The sequence below is a fragment of the Anastrepha ludens genome, chromosome 3 (assembly GCF_028408465.1).
Source record: "Anastrepha ludens isolate Willacy chromosome 3, idAnaLude1.1, whole genome shotgun sequence".
NCBI classification, from domain to species: Eukaryota; Metazoa; Arthropoda; class Insecta; order Diptera; family Tephritidae; genus Anastrepha; species Anastrepha ludens.
In genome coordinates, this window is record NC_071499.1 from 97,942,875 (window position 1) to 97,964,588 (window position 21,714).

The following is a 21,714-nucleotide window of genomic DNA, read 5'->3' on the forward strand; positions in this document are numbered from 1 at the left end:
CAAAAATAAATTTTTTGTTTTTTGGTAGGACTGTTATAAGCTCACATGGCAAATTTCAGCGTGATATGTCACATAGTTTGTTTTCTGTGCTACTGTAAACAAGTCAAGCTCGAGTGTGTTCTTCGAATTTAACGATGGAAATTCAAGTTGAAAAAAGAATTTGTTTGAAATTTTGTTATTCCAACAAAAGCCGACTTCAGACGCCTTAAAAATGTTGCAGACAACCTATGGGGACTCTGCTCTATCGCGTGCACGTGTTTTCCAGTGGTACAAATCGTTCAAAGAGGGCCGTACATCGGTTGAAAAGAATTTATAAATAATTGAAAACTTTCGATTCGCCTTTTTCGTCATCATATCGGTTGATGGCTTGTGTTTGCTATTAAAAAATGTAATAATTTCAGTTTTGGCCAAAGGAAACAAATTTCAAGATTTTTGAAATGAGTATCAGTGACCTTTGATGCTCCTAAAAATTCCATCTTCAGTTTGTTACTTAATTTTGTTTTTGCGGCATTCATAACAGAAAGTCCAGGATCAACGCATGCATTACTTTTTGAAACTTTTTATAATAGTTTGTGCGATATCTTTAAAAAATATATTTACAGTTTCACCTTAGACTCAATAAATCAATAATTAATTGGTATATTTTTTAAAAAACGAGGGAAATATTCAATCGAAAAGTATTTGGTGTGTTTTAATTTCGATATAAAAGTTGTAATCCAGCAAAAATCTCCGTCATATTCTCACATCACCAAACGAACAATCTACCTCAAATGGTTTTAGAAAGCCACAAAACAGGATGAAATCCGCCTCTCTGGCACTACTGGCACATCGTTAGTAATTTATTTTCATTTCATTATTTTCAAAATCAGTCGCGCAAAAATTACTCCTAACTCGTTGAAAGTGCCTCGGGTGAAACTACCTTCTAAATATTATTGTATCATGACTGCTAAGCTCTTACATATATACATATTATACATAGTATACAAAAGCATACATGTGTCAACCGTTATGCAATATTTTCGCATTTTTCTCAAAGTAATAACAGCAGTCCTCATATTAGGCAATTTTGTCATGAGAAGTAAAAATAATATCACTAACTGATCTTTCATTGCAAAAGGAACATTATATAACAATTGTAAACATTCCAATGCAAATATCAAAGTAGTAAAATTTGTTATATTTCATTTAGTTGCAATATCTTAGTGGGATCGATCCAAACCCCTAAATTTACCTAATGCTTAAAATTATACTTTTACATGAAAACTCTTGATAAAAGTGTAAAGTGTAATTTTAATCAAACAGTTGGTTTGGTGCCAAATATTAAATACCAAAATGCCAAATGTAAGTGGAAAAGAAAAAAACTTTCAACTTTCATTCGAAATAGTTACCGTTTGCTTTTACGCAAGTCTTCAAACGATTAGGACATTCAGCTATTGCAGCACCCACGGTTTCCACGGATATTGACGTCGCTGCTAGAGCCAAAGAGTGTTTGAGACTCTCCAAATTTCTGTGAGGTTTTCAACAAGCCATGTTCTCCAATTCTGAGCATAAACTGTAGTCCAATGGATTCAGATCAGGACTTTCAGACGGTGAATCTTCTGCGGCTATGAACCCAGAAATATTGTTTTATAGCCACTGCTGGGTGGATTTTGTCTTATGAGCTGGAGCGGCATCTTGTTGAAAGATCCATCGCTCCCCGTAGAGAGTATTGCTTGACTGCTTCCCCACGCCTTCTAAGACATCCTCCTAGTACACTTTTGCCCCGGTCTTAAACTCTTTTTTGCCGAAACGTAGAGATGTAACCCCTTTACACTCCCAACCAAACTATTGCGGAGGCTGGATAGTGGTCACGCCGAAGCCTTGGAAGAACATTTTCGCATCTTTAGAAATTTTAGTATAGAATTTGTCGTTTTACTCAATAAAAACTTCTTCAACAGTGAAAATTGTCTCATCTGTGAAAACAATATTTTCATGGCTGTTAACCATATGCCACCGAATAAAATCAGCGAAATCTTTCTCGATTGGCTTTTATGGGTGCACTGGTTCAAACGGATGCACGCGAGGACGACTTCTTTTTCTGCCTGTCACTTCAAACATTGGAAAAAAACGATTGATCGTGCGGTAAACAGCACTTGTACCACACTTATGTAATGCAAGCACTGCAATGCGAGTTTTCTTAGCTCCCCACTTATAGCAAACAAGCTAAATTCGCCACGAAAGTGAGAATAATTTATACATAAGTAGACAATGCTTACTGCAATGCTACTTTCGCTCAGATTATTACAATCCTCACTCTATGAGCACTCCTTATAAAAAAACGAAACTTAAGATGAGTGTCTTCAGTTAAGCGGTATGTTCTAAATCCGAATTGCATGGAACAAAACTAGTTATTTTTTTTAAATATGCTAAGACTTTATATTTCACACCTTTTACACAAATTTTTTAGATTGAAGGAAACAGAGAGATATATACTTATATGTAAAACTGTTTGTTCTACAATCCTTTAAAAAGAGGATTGTAGAAAATCAAAATGGGCTGTAGAACAATTTTATAAACCTTATTTCACGCCAGTGAAATGGCTTTAAATGTAATTAAATATTTAAATCCGGCTTTATTAGATGACAATATTGCTGTGACTTTTAGTATTTCCCAAAGCCTTTTAAATACTGGCGATATATCTAGACTTTTAATTTTTAAAAATTTCCAAAAAAGGGGGAAAAAAATAGAATTAAATTAAATTATGTTTTATCTATAATTGACGTCTACACGTTTTGTTGGATGTTTGGTCAAGATCTTCCTCCTATTTGTGGGATGCATCTTCATGTTTTTCCAAGGCCCTAAAGTTTTAAGCCAATTTCGAAATTCAAATGGTTTTTATATGGCAGAAATCCACTCATTATCTGCCGAGAAGCGACCGCTATTAGAAGAAACTTGTTCTATCAATTAGTGTTTCGTTTCCACAGCGGGTCTCGAACTCGGGCACTACCGAATGCTAGTTATTTGCATACCAAAAATTTAAGAAATTTTTTGGAAAATTGTTATGCTCACTCCACTCAGAAAGTCAAAAGTCCTGCCAGACATTTTTTACATGGATACACTGTACACTTATACAGGGATGATAGAATACAAGGCTGCGCGTTCCAAATTCGCTGTATTCTGGCTCCATAAGTAAACATACAAAAGAAAGGGGATTTACTTGTTTGTAAAGAGAAATAGTAGGCGAAAGCAAAAGAAATTATACACACACATACACATTCGGGCTACAGTGTCATCCGTATAAAAATGCAAAAAAATGTATTATATTCATTTGTGCTTGCACAATTTAACACGCGGCACTTCTTCGTTCGCATGAGTTTGTTTAGTTTAGTCTCACAAATCACAATATTACTAAGTCATTCACTGAATTTTCGTAAACATATACATAATTTCTTTTGTTTATTTTGTTCGTTTGTTTTGTATTGGAAAGGAGTCTGACGTCAGATGTGTCAAAACTGCGAATAATAAAGTAACTAATAGGACTATGAATAAGTTCGTGCGTTTTTTTTTCGAAATTTGAAACTTTATTGACGTAAAATGGTTACAAATTTAATATTCAAAATATTGTCCATCGCTTACTACTACTTTTTCCCATCTTTCTGGCAATTCACGGATTCCCTTTGTGAAAAATTCGGTCGGTTTTGCCGCAATCCACGAATCGATCCATTTTTTGACTTCATCGTAATTACGGAAGTGCTGGTCAGCCAGGCCATGTTGCATCGATCGGAAGAGATAGTAATCGGATGGCGCAAGGTCTGGACTATACAGCGGGTGGGGTAGGACATCCCATTTGAGCGTTTCTAAGTATGTTTTGACCACTTGTGCAACATGTGGCCGAGCATTGTCATGTTGCAAAATAACTTTGTCGTGTCTATCGGCGTATTGCGGCCGTTTTTCTCGCAGTGCTCTGCTCAAACGCATCAATTGTCGTCGGTAGACATCCCCCGTAATCGTTTCATTCGGTTTCAGTAGCTCATAATACACAACACCCAGCTGGTCCCACCAGATACACAGCATAACCTTCAGGCCATGAATATTCTGCGCCGACGTCGATGTTGAAGCATGGCCAGGGTGTCCATACGTTGCCCGACGTTTTGGATTGTCGTAATGGACCCACTTTTCATCGCCAGTCACAATTCGATGCAAAAAACCCTTTCTTTTGTGCCGTTGAAGCAGTTGTTCGCATGCCATAAAACGGCGTTCAACGTCTCTTGGCTTCAATTCATACGGCACCCAATGGCCTACCTTTCGGATCATTCCCATGGCTTTTAAACGTTTGGAAATGGTTGATTGATCAACTCCCAAAGTTTTTGCAACCTCTTCTTGCGTTTGAGCCGGATCTTGATCGAGCAATTCCTCCAATTCGGTATCCATGAACTTTGGCGGCGCACCCTCGCGTTCTTCGTCTTCCAAGCCAAAATCACCACTTTTAAAGCGTGCAAACCACTTCTGGCACGTTCGCTCAGATAGAGCATGCTCACCATAAACTTCCACCAAGATACGATGACTTTCGGCTGCTTTTTTCTTCATATTAAAATAATGAAGAAGAATTCCCCGCAAAAACACATTATTTGGCACGAAATTCGACATTTTCAAGTGTGGTAAAAATATTGTTGTTTACGCTTCAAATAAAAAACTTATACTGACGTTTGTGCCTTACGACAGTAGCTCTCCAATGAATGTTTGGAAATGTGGATCGATGGAATAATAATCAAGTTACGCCATCTGTTGTAAAACCGAAACGAACTTATTCATAGTCCTATTATTTTGGGAAGAAGCTACCGCCAGTTATAAGATTTAATTATACATATAATTAATTTTGTTAACGGAATATTGTAGCCTCCCATCGTCCTACAATCAAACAAATTCCTCCGCATCTTCTGCAGAATATTCTGGCCGAACGCCATCAGCAATGATCCGATGTGGAGATCAACGATTGAGGAACCATTATCACGAAAATGGCACGGGACTGAAACTCGCAAGGGAGCAGAGTTCATGGCCGTCCAAATAATATCAGATCAGTCCATAAGTTCGTGCGTTTTTTAAAGGTGTTTTTAAAATTAATAAAAAAAAAGACGTTTAAAGTATTTATTACTCAATAATATATTTTCCTTCATTATTGCACAATGTCTTCCCGACGTTTAGGAAAATTTTTAATTCCCTGCTCAAACAATTTTTTGTCCTTGGATCCATAATACGCTTCGATATCCCTTTTTATAGCTTCTTTTGAGGGGTAGGTCTTATTACTCATATGGGATTGAGGTCCACGGAAAAGGTGATAATCACAAGGAGCAATATCCGGAGAGTATGGTGGATGCGGCATTAGCTCCCATCCGAGCTCGTTCAGTTTGCCTAATGTTTGCCTTGCGGTATGAGGTCTTGCGTTGTCGTGGTGAAACAAAACTTTGCGTCTATTCACTAAAGACAGTCGATTTTTGTTAAGTGCCTCACTTAGTTTGATAGCTGATGGGAATAATAATTAGCAGTTATCGTCTGGTTTGGTTCCAGAAGTTCATAATAAACAATACCGGCGATATCCCACCAAATAGACAGGAGAATCTTCTTGGGGTGAAGCCCATCTCTAGGGGTCGGTTCTAGTGCTGCATCTTTATCTAACCATTGAAGTTTGCGAAGAGGATTATTCTAAAGGACCCATTTTTAATCACCAGTAACGATACGGTTCAAAAAACTTTAATTTTGAATCCGTTGCACCAGCTGAGAACACACATTCACTCTCTGCTGAAGGTTGGCAACGGAAAGTCTATGTGGAACTTATTTTCCCAGCTTTGAAACCTCTCCCAACTGAACCAGGTGCATGTGAACTGTCCCATGCGATGAATTTAACCTCTGAGCTATCACATCGACTGTCAAATTTGGCTCACGAGTTCGAGCAAGGCGTCGGAGTTAAAGACTTCAGGACGACCAGCGCCCAGGGCATCCTCCACGTCGTTACCACCTCGGAATTTTGAAAACCACTTTTGCGCAGTCCTTACACTCACGGTATCCTCTCCGTGAACAGTGCTTATTTCTGCAGCAGCAGTTGTTGCATTTTTACCACTTTTATAAAAAAAATACAAAATAAGCCTCTTATACGCGTTCGAAGATTCAATTTTATTTTTTAACAACACGTGCTTCTATCCACGATTAAATCACTTGTTGAATGCACAATACCTATATCAAAGAAAATATAAATAGTTCCGTTATGTTCCACGAATAAATTTTGTATGCAAAAATCGTACAAAAGTGAAATTATGGGTAAACGACGCACGAACTTATGGACTAACCTGATACTTGGAGAAGGTCGATGCTACGCGAACTAGCTGATGCCGACATCACATGGGACGACGCAAAAAGAACAGCTCTGAAACGTGTAAAATGGAAGAGTCTTGTCGAACCCCTATGCTCCTGAACGCAGCGAACATAAAAAATATATATATATTTACACATAGCCTATAAAGTCTAAGTATTTATGATAGTTAAATAAAGACAATTTCGCCTCGGAAAGTATTTTGTTTGCGAGCTTGATACCTCGGGCACGAACATCAAATAATGGAAACAAAATCAAACCACCGAGTGTATTTCTACCTTGGAAGAGCTCCTCATAAAAAAACATCTCCTGGAGCTCGGTCAAACACGAAACAAAAGGGTGGAAGATCGTTTTTATAAATAATAGGAAATAACCCTAGCAAACTGAGATCTTGGAATGGCAAAGTCAAGAGTTAGTTTTCTGTAGATTTTATGAAGTTCATTAACTGTGCTAGTAATGGGAGGTAAAATAAAAATAATTATCATCTTCATCAAAATGAAGCGGTGATAGGGCGAAACGAGTGAAACTACGTTGTACGAGTGAATTCTGATATAGTGAGAGGTATAAGATGGATTCCAGATAAATTTAGAATTAGACAGCGATTTTCTAGTATAAGGTTCATTAAAATCTCGTGTATAACGTTTAAAAAAAAATAGAATGGAGCAAGCTTTAGGAATAGCACAATTCAAAAGGTTAAGTAAAATATTGTAAAACCTGTGTGAAATAGCACCGCTAGATCTAAGTGTTCTTGAACTGTAGGATCGAATAATTTGTGGCTATACGATTTTGAGCTTTCGAAACGGGTAATATAAGAAAAATGCTGAGTGATCATTTATTTTGTATCATCCACTCATTTAGATTGAATAAGTTATTTTGTGAATTTGAATTTAAAAAGTTTAAAGAAGGTTCTAAAGCTATTACTAAAGAGGACAAGCACGAGCCGATACTATTACCTTGCGGTACAACAGGCGTGATCCCAAAGGAGCATGGTTTAGACAAGGTAACACTGCGCTGCGCGGCGCAATTGCAGCCGGAGTTGTCACGCTAACGCCAATAAAAGAAAAGCGCCAGCAATATTTTTCAACACCATGAAACTCATGATATCAGAAATGGGTTAATGCTATCGTATTAAGCAAATAGTTTCTTCAAGTAGTCGAGTATAATGCTTCTGACTAAATACTGAAATATTGGAACAGGCTTAAATTTTTCAGGAATATTGTACAACTCTTTGGGTACTAATTGTCACATTAAAAGTTATTTTTTAACCGTTTTATTTATTAATGACCAAATTCGCAAAAACTGAAAAATATTATATTAACAATGCTCTATAAATTGGGAACCATGTAAAGATCTCTGAAGTAAATTGTATGTTGCATTCATATGCCTATATTAAATGTTGAATGTTTTTTAAATAAACTATTAATTATGAATAGTTACGAACTTGCTACGTTAAAATTCAAATAAATCTCTCACAAGAATTCCTCAGAGTTCTATCAGTGGAATATCACATAAAAGTAACAAATTAATAGCAACACCCTTGCTGTACTTTAATAACAACACTTTACTTTACATGTACATGAATTGCTCTACTACTTTTCGTTTATTCGCTTATAAGTTCAATTTCCAACCGAATACCCTATGCACATGCACTTCTGCTTATATAGTACAATGTGCTTAATAACTATCGTAATTTCTAGATCTGGTAGCTCGTATCTTCTGACAAGTTCTTCCCGCCATCTAGGCGAATTCATGTTTTGGTATTTCATTCGCTCGCTATTGTTGGCAGTCGCTTCGAGAAGTTTCCCGTTCATAACAATATGTTAAGCCCTTCATCTTTTGGGCTACAAAATCTTAGATGCTACCTCTGGCCACCTTGAGTTAATAAGAGATGAAGGTGTGTTATCGCTCAATTTACTGCGTTGGGCTGGCGGTCATAGATGACTAGATGCGAAACTCTTTTTTCCCAGTAGCCGTATATCACCCGTATCCACGTACATATATATTAATAAAAATAAGCACACTCCATATGAAATATTTGAAATCACAGCGAAATGTATAACACACTCTTGACCCAAGGAAACAGTAAATAAAAATGAAGATAGTAAAACGCACTGTTACAATACCGTTCAACATAGAACATACATATATTTGTTCACAAAATGATGCAAAATTTTCTCTACTTTTTCCCGATACCAAATACAATTAAGATATCTGCACTTCATTTTTTGAATACATACCTTACAGTGCATAGTTTGCTGTGACTTTTCCTCTAAAGTAACTCGGCACTATTATGTGGGCGTCAAATGATCTGCATATTTCCACTGTAGCGTACATTTCTTTTGTTATCGGTGGTGAGGAAATACTTCTTTCGATATGTGACTACTTTAGCTTGATGTTGGAAATGTTTTTCGAACTCCAGAGCCAAATATTTTATAACAGCATAGCGTATAATTGATGGCATATGCCGACAATATTAATATGATCATCCTCAACAACCGTGGCGTTGGCGCTACCATTGCTGTACTGAATAAATAAGGGAAGCGAAGGGTTTTGGAGGAGAATTAAGATATAAGCATCCCCTGTGATCAAAGAATTTTCGCACTTAAGTTTTAGCACTCATACCACTGTTGGCAGTGGATTCACGATTAAATGAACCTGCAAACGATTTTTATCGCTGCTACGGCCAATCAAAACATGTTATCTATGGTAAAACTTACAGAAGGGATGCTGTAACGGAAGTACTATTTTTTATTATTTCAGTGGCATTTATTTATTCTGAAATCAATAAGCATTTGTTTTTACCGACTTCTTACCACAAAAGCAACGTTAACACAAAGTTAAGTTAAAATACAATGAGCAAAAACAGTTTAAATAATTTAAAACTAAGCTCAATAGAATTCGATATCTCATTGAGTTCACGAAGAGAACAAGTAATTGGAGCATTGCAGGCGTAGATTCTTCGAAATCTATTGAAATCTAATGGGAAATCTAATTGAAATTAAAAATGGGTTGAAGTTCATGTAAATCCACCGAATTGGAAATAATACAGTATTTTTGAAATCATCCGCATACAGAAGAAAATTAGAATTAGAAAAACAGTTACGTATGTACATCGTTGATAAATAAAACAAACAGGAAGCGAAGCTAAATACTTTCTTGAGTTGCACCAGAGGATGCAGAAACTGCCAAATGTCCATAACGTTTGTAAGTAAGTTCGAAGCCATTCTCGGAACGAAACCCCAATAATAAAATTTTATACGACACTTTATCGAACGCTTTTGAAAAATCAGTTCAAATACAGTCGACTTGTTGCCTTGCTAAGATCGTTGAGTTGTTCAATTAAAATCCAATTTTCTCCTAGAAGCGAAAAAGGATTTTAAGCCAAAATTGGGATTTTAAGTATTTTATTTGAAACATAAAAACTATCGTTTTTCTCTAACGGAAAATTAATTTCCTTCTAAAATTCTATGTTCACATTTCTCCTCCAATTCAACATATAATTTTGTAGAAATACTACTTGGTTTGGTGCTGGGACTCGAAACCATTTTCCTGACCATGTTTTCACATGTAACACGCATTTAAAAAATGATTCACTTCTAATTAAGGACGATTTCTCAATAATACGGAATGTAATCAGCTAATCTAACTATATTTCAGTCGAGTCCTAAAAATTATTCAAGAATGAACTCTCTGTTTAAGCGAGGGCTATTCCATGTTCTATGAATATCATATTTAATTACTTAAGATGTTAATAAGCGTTAAATACGTTTGAATGTACAAAAAAATAGAGCTAGTAAATTAGGCGACAATTAGTGGTGCTTCGGAACGCATACAATGACTTGGATCATCATATCAATGACATTATCTCCCTTCTGTATTGAAGCTTTTGGTAATTATTTACGAATACCTATCAAATCGTCGGTTTCAATCCTACAAGAAATAAAAACGTCGCTTTGTTCTGTTGATAAGTTTCAGTATATGACCGTTTTTCAGCTAAAGTAGATTTAATCTCAATAATATCACAGAGAGAAGCTAAAGAGAATGGTGAACGCTTTATTGGGAGCGGTCATATTGGTACATTTATTTAAGTTTATTTACGTAGCTAATAAACCCTCAGCTAAATATCCGTCTACTTAAACAAAGCTCTACAAGTTTCGATGGTTCACAAGCTACCTTAAGATACTTAAGAATCAGCGTAACCAATTCTTAGAGTTTTAAAAAAACAATAAAAAGTAGTTTTATTTAATATTGTATCACATATTTATATATACTATAATTGGCACTTAAACCCCTTTTGGATGTTTGGCCGAGCTCCTTCTCCTATTTGTGGAGTGCGTCTTGATGTTGTTCCATAAATCGGTGGACCTACAGTTTTAAGCCGACTCCGAATGGCAAATATTTTTTATGAGGAGCTTTTTCATGGCAGAAATACCTTCGGAGATTTGCCATTGCCTGCCGGGGCGACCGCTATTCGAAAGAACTTTTTCTTCATTTTGATGCTTCACGGAGATTCGAACCCACGTTCTGCGTTTTTCCGAATGATAGTCACGCACCAAACCATTCGACTACAGCGACCGCCAATGCATAACAATTCATATTTTTACATGCTCAATATTTCTATTAAAACACCTAATACATTGCATACTTTCATGAATTCATAAAGCGCATTACGTAATGTTTACTTTGCGTACTATTTCCACTAACTTTCTACTATCATTATCGCATGGGCGCTCACATTCTTCCTCTTTCTCCCTACTTCGGAAATGCAACAATAGATTAAAGAATGTCAAATTTCAGGCAGAGCCAGAACTGCATACAGAACTTTTCAATATTAAATCATGGGTAAACACATCAGATTAAAATGAATTTTCATGTTTTAAAAAAAGAAACGTTTGGCATGTTTTTTGAAAATGAGAATCATTTTATAAAATATTTCTTTTTTAATTTTAATTCCTTGAAGTGTAAAAGCGAAGTGTAAAGAATTAATTTTGTTCACTAAAAATTTTGCTGCGAAACCACAAAACTTCAATTTCATGTCAGAAGATTTTTGGGGGCCATCTATTCCCTTCTATATAATCTGGTCCTTTCCCAGTAAATTTTTGATGCATTTTTTTTGTAACCTGTAGCTAAGTTCTCTATTATTACATATAAATATGTACATTTTCCTGCTTTACAAAATAAAACAATTAGTAGAGCACAGATTTAGCTTTTCAAATCCTTTTGGAAAATTTGAAGCAAATTATTAATTGTTTAAAGCTATACTTAAAAAATATAAGATGCAATTAATTTTTCTAATTTAATTTCTGGAGGATATTTAGTATACCGTCTATTTTGCGAATATAAACATATAATTTAAAGAATATTTTCAAGACTTCGGGCTTAGACCGTTTGTATCAACCCAACCTTTAAATAACCTTGTTTTTCTTAACCCTTACAGTTTATGGATTCAATTTCCAAACTTGATTTTTTGCAGAATTTTTTACAATTTCTTAAATGTGAAACAGCTACACTTTCAGATAGTTTGAGCTTTTCATTAGCAAATAATCCATCATCGATGCATACTATTTCAGTGCCGAACCTCCTATACATTTAGTAAGTGCTGTTTTTCTCTTATTTCATCTCAATTTACTAAGTAGCACTCTAGAAAGGAAATTTCAGTTTAAAGTAAATTTTTTTTGTAACTACAATTATATGAATGACAAGCCAGATATATCTAAGCAGAACAGTTTTACCAAAACAGGCTGACATAACTGACAGTCCCAATATGGCATGGTTTTTAACTTAAATTCTAATAACTCATTATTTGTATTTCTATTACATTTATCACTCTTTATGTCGTTAAATGATCTCTTATAATATCAGATGTCCTTATCTGCTTAGTGTGACACATTTAATTTGGTATTAAAATATTTAAGATAAAAGTGAATAATTATAGAAACACCTTTAAACTCTTTGTAAAGTTTCCATGGGCAAATGGTTTTTAAATATTAACGAAGACCTTCCATCCCTCATAAACTTATACATACATACACAGAGGTTTGAGTTAAAAGGCAAAATTGAAATGAGGGGTTTCAACACTGAACATTTTTCGTGAAATCTGAATGAAATTTAAAAAGGCGAGTAACTATTTATGCCCTTTCTATGACCTTGAAAATATGTGTATAATTGCATCAACCACGTCGGAATACTCTTCAGGAGCATTTAAATAAATATGTGCATTAAAATATGATTAATTGCACAGTCCGCTTCTACTAGTAAAATGATGCAACTACATATATCCTATCCGAGTACATCTTTTATTGAACTCCTCCTCCAATTTGTGGTGTGCATTTTGATGTTGCTCATTGGGTGATTAAATTCAAGATTTTACATGAAAAGATAATATACTCATTATAAGCCATTACAAATAAGACCAGTTTGTGAATTTAAAACATTTTTCTTAGATATAAGAACCAAACCATTGTTAGTGACTATTAGACACTATCCCACCTATTGATTAAATTCCTGCACAAATATTCTTAAGATAAATATTTGTGAAAAAGACTACTAAATATTTGTACTATGTTAAAAACAACCTTTAAAATATATAGGATAGAATATGTAATCATCCGCTCAATCCATAACGAGCAGTGGATGTGGCGCTAGGCAAAATAAAAATCTTCTACACAATACATGAAAGCTCAAAGATTGGTATTGAATTGAGCATTCAAATTTTACGCAGAGATGTACATACATATGTTATGTAGGTGTCGGCTAAGATTTGTCATCTATTTTATTTCTCTAACTCGCAAACAGTAAATATTTACATATATAAAAATATACACACGCATGTAAATAAAACGTGCATATAGATATAAATGCTCTTCGTCAAAAATGAAGATTATGGGAGGGATAGAGTGATTATGAACGATGGTTATAAAAGATGCATGCTTAATTGAGAAAAACAAAAACGGCGAGTGGCAAAATGTATATGATTGTACATATATCATTTCTTTGAGGATACTTTCAGCGTCAGCCTTGCCATCGGCAGCTATGCCAAGTTTATTAACTAGATTTTAACTACTTGTAATTTTTTATTCCACCCGTTTGTCCAGCAATGATGTCGACTTCTTATACTTACAGAAGGGTTTGGCATACATCTCCTCATTTGATCAGGGCCCCTATAGGTCGGGCTATATCGACCAGGAAAACACGTAGGAGCCGACATTTTCATTTTATCCGTCGTTGAATACATTGACATTGTAACACAACTTCCTACGAAATCCTCCTCGAGCTTAAACGCCCGGGAGGCGTCAAAAGTCGTTGGCGAATAAATTTTGAAGCACTATTATTTAATCTATGTATGCCTGCATATAAATATGCAGGAAAAGGTATTAGGAAAGAGTAGTGTAAAAATTGCTAAAATCTTCTTCCTTCTGATTTTTAAAAGCAACTTCTCATACAAATAGTGAGCATTGTATTTATTCAATTTGCAGTTGCATTTTTGTATTGTAAACAAAGACACTTTTCACATATGTACTTATGTATGTATATTTGCACCGATCACAATACGTAACGCTTCATCAAAAAACCAACTATGAATTACAAATTGGTAAATTATGAAGTGATTAAAATAAAAAAACGCGCTCGTAATTGTATCTAATGTAGTTTATTCAGAAGAATTTACCATTGTTTAAACTAATCGGACCCGAACAGATTTCACAACTAGACAACAGTATGATAAAGAATTCTATGACGAGTTTCACTAACTCCAGTTTATTTGGGAAGGACAAATTTTCATTATTGATGTGAGGCGTGTCGTATTGCGGCACACCCTTCAAGATAGCTGAATTTAGATTTGAAATGTTTCCTTATAAATGCTTGTCATTGGTCAATTGAAGCGACGGTAATTTTATATAATAAGTACCATGTAGAATCCTTAAAGCTTTTCATTTATGTAGATATGTCGTGCACATATACAATGTACAATACATACGCATGTTACCATGCTTTTGAAATTGTGTACTTACCATACGAGTATTATTCTCTATTTAAGAAATAGAGAGCGAGTTTGGCGGCTGCGCAAATGTAACTCAGACAAAATTTGGAACAACACTATTGCAACACAGAGAGTTCAATATTGACGGTAAACCCCAAACGAACGAGTTTTTAAATTGCGTTTATGTTATCAAAGGAAATTTTAAAAATCGTTCTGACTTGGAGTCATAAAATTCAATATAAATATTTATCTGCCTAAACGTTAAATATTCTACGGTTTTCTTAATTTTTGCCTTCTTCCATCTTTTTTTAGACATTTATTTAAACGAATTTCATTTCAGTTCATGCTTTGTAATAACATGTAGATACGAGAAAAATCGAAACGCTATGAAAAAAATTCTATAATCATTATCAACATTGTATGTTTTGTTTTACGTAACAGGAGTGCTAAGGAGTGTTTTTCACTAAAAATCTCAATTTCGAAAAAAAAAAAAATGAAGTTGCATTTACGAATCATTATTGTGTTCTGAAATAACAATTTTGGTATTTCGTTATGTAAAGGTATACACTCTAATTTTAATTAAATTCATTTAATAAAACTTGTATTGATATCATTTTGAAACCAAACCAAATATGAGAAAAAAACGTAAACAGAAATATCAAAACTGGTGTTTATTTATTTTCTTTGACTCTTATTTTTGAGGCTACTCAGCATCCTCTTCACGACTTTGCAACAAATTTTCGAGCTTATCTTTAGACCATAATATTTGCCAATGATAAGCGTAATCAAAAAACATACGTAAAAACAAAGGCGCTGATTTACCAACACCACCTTTAATAGATTCGCTTTGAGTAAAAACCCTCAAAAAAAACTTTATAAAAAACCGAATGGCGCAACGCTATTGTCTTTGCAATAGTTTTGGAAACTGCCAAAAGTTTGTATTTCTGTGTGAATGTAACATTCTTAGACTGACCCAAAAAAAATATATTGTCACAGCAAATATTTTGCGCAAAGCTAAAGTTTTTTGTGTACGAATAGATTGTGTGATCACTGTATATAATAGCATAGTGTAATAATGTGAATTGTGTCAGCCAGTTTTATGTACGCACATTTGAAGTTGCCTTACTTTCATTTTTAATTTTAACCCACTACAGCTCTAGATGCGAAATTAATGCAGTTTATTCAATAAACATACATATGTACATACATATAAAACCAAAGCATATATATATATACGTGTTTACAAAGTAGTTTTGAGCATAAAGTTTGCGTAACTCATTGTATTAGAAATGTTTTTTTTTTAACTGGCTTTTTTATTTATTTAAAACTTTCAATCACAAAAGTTGGCACGATTTTGCCTTATAAAGCCAACAATTTAATATGATATTCTGGCAATATTACCAATGCGACTGTTAAATCAGAAGTTTGATTAAAAAATTTGGTAATGTCAATATCATTTGTTTCCTTAACATTTTCCAACAGAAAGTTAGAAATGAGTCAGTAAAACCCTTTGGAGTATTGCATCTTTTTTACTATATAAATCAAATAGGGGACACTAACACATATCTTTTCGTAGTATTCATCTGTCACATTTAGTAGGTTAGCCTCTTTGTGTTACATACTGTTCGAAACTGTGTTGTTTCTTGCACTTGTTTGCATACGATTTTCATAATCAAAACCTTTTCGACAATTATATCGATGTTTTGAGGCAAATATTAATAATTTTCCACTATAGAACTTTTTTTATATAAATTTCATAAATATGATTTTTACACTCATACATACTTATTCAACAACGGGCGACCGTAGCCGAATGGCTTGGTGCGTGACTATCATTCGAAATACAGAAATATCGGTTAAAGAGCAAAAATGTAGAAAAAGTTGTTTCTAATAGTTCTCGCCCTCGGCAGGTAATGGCAAATCTCCGAGTGAATTTCTGCGATGAAAAAGCTCTTAATAAAAAAATACCTGTTGTTCGGAGTCGGCTTGAAGGTATAGGTCACTCCATTTGTGGAACAACATCAAGACGCACGCTACAAATAGGAAGAGGAGCTCGGCCAAACACCCAAAAAGGGTGTACGCGTCAATTATATATGTATGTATATAATATGCATTCGAAATTCGATATTGCATTTTATAATAAGTAAGAAGAGGACTAAGCGTTTATGGAGACACAGTTTTTCTGTTACATGAATGCATAGTTAATAATACCTAACAAATTTTGTTTAGAATTATGTTTACAAATCTGTTTTCTTTGCCGGCATCCATCTCATTTAGTTTCAACATTGAACACAGAAAACACAGGGTTATATGTAAAATAGTATGGTCATAATCTAGGATTAAATTATAATCTCAGATTTCGGGAAAGAAATTTTGTATGGGTGATTACGCTTTTTAAATACGGATTGGGAGCTAAACACGAAAAAGAGGATAATCTACTTATATGTGAACGTATTATATATAACCTTGTCACCTTATAAGTTGACAGAGTTACAAGCAATTATTAGTGCAGCGAGGCCAATTGAGTATCTTAGGTGGAGTCATTAAAAAACAGTTACTTTATTTTTCGCGATTTTGACAAATCTGCTGTCAGCTCCCTTCGCAATACAAAACAAACGAGCAATACAAACAAAAGGGAAAGAGAGAAGAGAAATTATATGTTTGTGAAAATTATGTTTATCTTTTGTTTTTCTTAAAATATGCTTGGATTTGTTCAGCCCTGCATGATTATACCTAGAATTTACTTAGCTATTTTTATTTATTATTTGTGAAGGAAATTATTCCCTAACTAGTGTCGTGTGTTACATTGTGAAAGCAGCTTTTGGCGTTTTTATGCGGAAGACGCCGTGGCTAGAAAGTAAGTAGGAGTGCGTATAACTTCTTGTGTTTGGTTGTTTCCAAGGCGAATTTATTGCAGGTGATTGCAACCAAATATAATTAAAACATATGTATTCGCTGTTGCCTTTGGTGTAGGCATCACGTCAAAATCAGCTGTTTGTTTTCAGGGTGATTTGCTTGTGGAACTTAAATAAAGTAATTCAAGCTTCGCGTTCAAATTGCTTAGTACTTCCGATTAATTTATTAAATTGTGGGCCTGAGCAAATTGCTTTGAAGATGCCGGCATTTGCGATGCTTTGATGTGTATGCAGGTTAGCAAAGAGAATACTTACCGATACTTGCATTTAAATAATATTTCTTCCTAAGTGCAGCGCCGGCTAGGAGGATTCAATACAATTAATATACAAAACTAAGCAACGATTGTTTTCCATACTTATAGCGATTATCAGAGGAAAAAGAGGATAAACGGTTAGTTAATTTACTACCTGAAGAAAGGTTAGCTGAAAAACTACGCTGGAAATAGTCACAAAATAAAAAGTCGCCACATTTCCCACAGTTCATTGAAGATTTACTTCGTAGCTTATGTGTGAATTGTAAATTCTTGTAGATATGAAAAAAATCATATACGTTTGCGGTATTTTAATTATTAATACAAATTTCAGAATCTGTCACGGGCATGCATAAGGTGAAATTGAATGTTGAGAGTGAAGTTTGGACGCGGAAAAGTTTAAAATAGAGAAACATAACGCAAAAAAACTTCGAAACAATGGAAAAATTAAAGTCTCACTGCGTACAGAAAGTGATATATTATATGTAATATTGAGCTCAATTGCATAATATTTGTATCACATGTTTAATTTGCAATTTTCACATGTGTAATTCTCTATCCTCATAGGATATTGATGGCTATCAGAAATACACCTTGGCTGGCTGCTAACGACTATGATGACTTCAGTTGAGAAGCGCATACCATATTGAATAAAAAATGTTTGCTTCATGTTTTTTGTGTAAAATCAATCGCTATGATTTACATCTAAAACTGTACACTTAAAAATTCTGGATAACAAATTTCTAACATGCTTGTGAATTCATTTTATATAATTATTCTTTATTAAATATGTATACAAGAAAAAAAATATATTTATTTTACACTTTGTGAAATCGATGATGAATGAGAATTTTAAATTTTTTTTTTAAGATATAAGAAAAACTTGATTTTTATAATCTGTATTTAGAACATAAGTTCTTAAACTTTGAAAAATTTATTGAAAAATAAATTATTTAATTTCATTTAAATTTATATTAATTTTATTTAATCCATTTGGATTTTATGCTCTGCTGTGCGCCGTGCGGTATCGATATAGGTCTGTATGACGCCTGTGAGCTATATATGATATATATATAATTGGCGTGTAGACCCTTTTTGGGTGTTTGGCCGAGCTCCTCCTTCTATTTGTGGCGTGCGTCTTGATGTTGTTCCCCAAATGGAGGGACCTACAGTTTCAAGCCGACTCCGAACGGCAGATATTTTTATACACAGAAATACATTCGGAGGCATGCCATTGCCTGCCGTCTGTGAGCTCCTATGATATAAAAACCAAATGATTATTTATGCGTATTATTTGAATTATTATTATGCATACCTGCTTATACTCCATATCTGAATTAGCATTCAATTTCAAACCATGCAACAAAAGATCTAATGTATTTACTGGCAGACAAAATTTCCTGGTTTATAATCGCAATTGTATGTTTAAAACTAAAATATTCGCTTCGAGCTTCCAACAGTGCATGTAGAAATTCGTCAGCTTCAATTAAGGGATTATGTTTGACGAACAAATACAACAGCTCAGAACAATTCGCCAACTGTTGGTATGCATGTTTTTAATAAATGACATAAAACGTTTTTATAGCAAATTTCATACCTTGTAGTCATTATTTAGATATTGCGGTAGAAAAGTGTTCAGACTTAGGAGCTTGTTTTCTATATATTTACGTACGCTAGTAGAATTTTCTAACTCATAATCATAAATGAGTTTTTGTAACAGTGACCGGGCCATATTGGCTGCTTTATTGCGATGAGGCAAATCTAAATTATAGAAAAAATCATATAGCAAAGAAAATGTTCGTATAGAAACTACTTTTTCTCACCAGCCATTTCATTTTCCTGTAACCACGCCCATGCTTCATTGGCGGTTTCCCTGGTAATACGGCGTACCCATATGGGAAGAGGTGGTAATCGGAAGCCAGTAAGCAGAATCAATACAGCAGTATGTAAACCACAACAAGATAAAATTATTGCCAATTCTTGTGGACCTTGGTACGTCTTTTCGATAAGTAGCGAGTCGAACCAGTGCTTTGTATGATTCACCACGGTCTAGCAATGATACAGCCACATTAAATTGTGCTAAAATTTTAGATGAATTAAATTAAAGGAGAACCGCGAGTCAATAAATTGGGATACGAGAATAAATGTTCCATTTGCACCAATAGCTCAGTAAACACAAATGTAAACATATGTATGAATGTAACCAAACAAAGCATGTTATTTTGACGTTGCTCATATCTACGGCGAAAAATTCAGCTGGGTGGTTGCCATCACCTTAATAAATCCACCTTGGTTGTTTCCATTGCTTTCGCCTACTCTTCTTCTTCACAAACAAGTAATCCCCCTTCCTTTTGCTTGCTTATTCATGAACTCTTACGACACGATATACCTTATATAGATACGCCTTGGATGGACTCTTATGACTCTGTGAATTCAGAAGGCAAAGCAGTAACATTCAGCTAATGACAAAGATATTAGATTGGTTCAAGGTAGATTTATTACGGTGATGGCAACCACCCAGCTGAGTTTTTCGCCGTAGATATGAGCAACGTCAAAATAACTTGTTCTGTTTGTATTGTTTACATTCGTGTGTTTGCAAATCCTCTTACGTATTAATAAATTATCTATTTTTATTACTCAAATGGCCTGTCTGGTTAAATTTTATATTTGGTGAATAGTTATTTAACACCTAATTTAACGTTATAATTCAAGATTTTGTACGTTTGCTGAGCTATTGGTGATTCGTGTATGCCAATTTATTGACTCGCGTTTGTCCTTTTATTTAATTCATTTAAAATTTTAGGACAATTTATTGCAGGTGTAGGTATAATTGCTAGTCCATGGTGAATCATGCAAAGCAGTGGTTCGCCTTGCTGATTATCGAAAATACGTACAAGCACTTATTAATGCAGGTACACAAGAATTGGCCATAATTTTATCTGGCGGTGGTTTATATACTGCTGCATTGAAGCTGGTGAAAAAGCCAATCAAGCATGGGCATGGTTACAAGAAAATGAAGAAATGAAGGCTAGTGAGAATAAGTAGTTTCTATACAAGCATTTACTTTGCACTAAGATTTTCTCTATAATTTAGATTTGTCTCATGGCAATAAAACAGCCGATATGGCCTGGTCACTGCTACAAAAACTCATTTATGATTATGGTTATTCTTAAATATAGCACACTTATTGTGCCTCGTGTTCGTGGGCTTAAATCAGATCGCGCTCAACCTCAGTGCAGTGCTCTAAGTGGAATGATTTTTTTAATTTGAATTTTGTAGATATCCTATAGGCTGATATTTGGTACTTGGTGGGCTCAGATAAGCCAAAATTAAATTACTGATAAGAGCGTGATTAAGAAACAGACTCTATCAACTGCGACCGTTAAACTTGCCGAAATCAAAGCTTTAAGCTATGTTATTCAAGACACATAATTTCACATAACATAGGCCAATTTAGACAAATCAGACAAATAAGCAAAACAAAACATGGGCGATGGAAAGTATTGCTTGTGGAATAGTGCTGACATGCTGAGTAATAGCCTTTAACACTCAATGAAAGTCTTAAGTTTAAGTAAAATCTAAATATTGGCTAACAGAACTCTAATACTCACCTTTCTGCTGTCAGTGCTCTTCAGGAAAATAAAAAGCAAATGCTTGCCACGGCCACGGAAGAGAGAAGAGAGAAGGGAATTTGGCTCCTGTACTGGCGACACGCTTTGAGCTTCTCATTCGTATTTCCAATCTTTGCTAGCAAAGTAGGCATGATTTAAAGAACTTATGTGGCATGTTTATGTTGAATTCTAATTTTTTCCCCATTTCTCATGTTAATTTTAAGTTAAGTATTTATATATGAAGTATTTTAAATTAAATTTTTTTTATTCAAGTACAAAAATTTATTTATATTTATATGTAAATAAAAAAACAACAAATTATTTATTATTTAACCAGTTTGCATTATTCACTGAAATATTTAAGAAACTGTTGACGAACGTTCTCCGCTTTACATGGTAGCGGGTTGTAGAATATATCCGAACCTGAAAATGTTAAAATAGTAAACGTCAAAATGTTGCCGAAAACAATTTTGCCCGTGTGATCGCGAATGTGACATGAAAAAAGAATATCCAGTGTCTCCCTTCCAGATGTCTCCGTGTGTAAATCGGCACTTAGATGCATTTTCGTGGTGCCACATTGAGCGGTGCAGAGCAATGTTTTCGTTTATATTGCTGC

General features: G+C 34.5%; 2 protein-coding genes and 1 long non-coding RNA gene across 4 annotated transcripts in view; 1 reads left to right on the forward strand and 2 right to left on the reverse strand.

Moving 5' to 3' along the window:
• The window catches only part of LOC128858547 (inhibitory POU protein), a 154,980-nt gene extending 140,961 nt beyond the window's left edge, over positions 1–14,019 (reverse strand). The window contains exon 1 of the mRNA XM_054094924.1: positions 13,464–14,019. Coding sequence (XP_053950899.1) covers positions 13,464–13,583 — 120 coding nt within the window. The 5' untranslated portion in view covers positions 13,584–14,019. The remainder of the gene's footprint in view (positions 1–13,463) is intronic.
• Positions 14,020–17,317: 3,298 nt separating this feature from the next.
• On the forward strand, positions 17,318–18,351 carry LOC128856644 (uncharacterized). 2 transcript variants are annotated; one of them, XR_008453850.1, is made up of 4 exons: positions 17,318–17,470; positions 17,531–17,762; positions 17,822–17,972; positions 18,055–18,351. It is a non-coding gene; the product is annotated as an uncharacterized LOC128856644 (long non-coding RNA). The 2 variants fall into 2 exon arrangements; XR_008453849.1 differs by having other exon boundaries at positions 17,531–17,752; positions 18,055–18,350.
• On the reverse strand, positions 18,311–19,661 carry LOC128856643 (nuclear pore complex protein Nup160 homolog). The gene is made up of 4 exons (XM_054091956.1): positions 19,311–19,661; positions 19,085–19,248; positions 18,803–19,025; positions 18,311–18,742 (listed from the first exon to the last, which is right to left on the reverse strand). The coding sequence occupies exons 1-3, from the start codon at positions 19,315–19,317 to the stop codon at positions 18,825–18,827; spliced, it is 372 nt and encodes a 123-aa protein (XP_053947931.1). The 5' UTR covers positions 19,318–19,661; the 3' UTR covers positions 18,311–18,742; positions 18,803–18,824.
• Between the last annotated feature and the right edge of the window lie 2,053 nt (positions 19,662–21,714).

Excerpts from the sequence above, each read along its gene's own strand:
- LOC128856643 (XM_054091956.1), bottom strand. Across the intron at positions 19,026-19,084 it reads ATCTAAATAATGACTACAAG|TTGGCGAATTGTTCTGAGCT; the intron begins GTATGAAATTTG and ends GCATACCAACAG.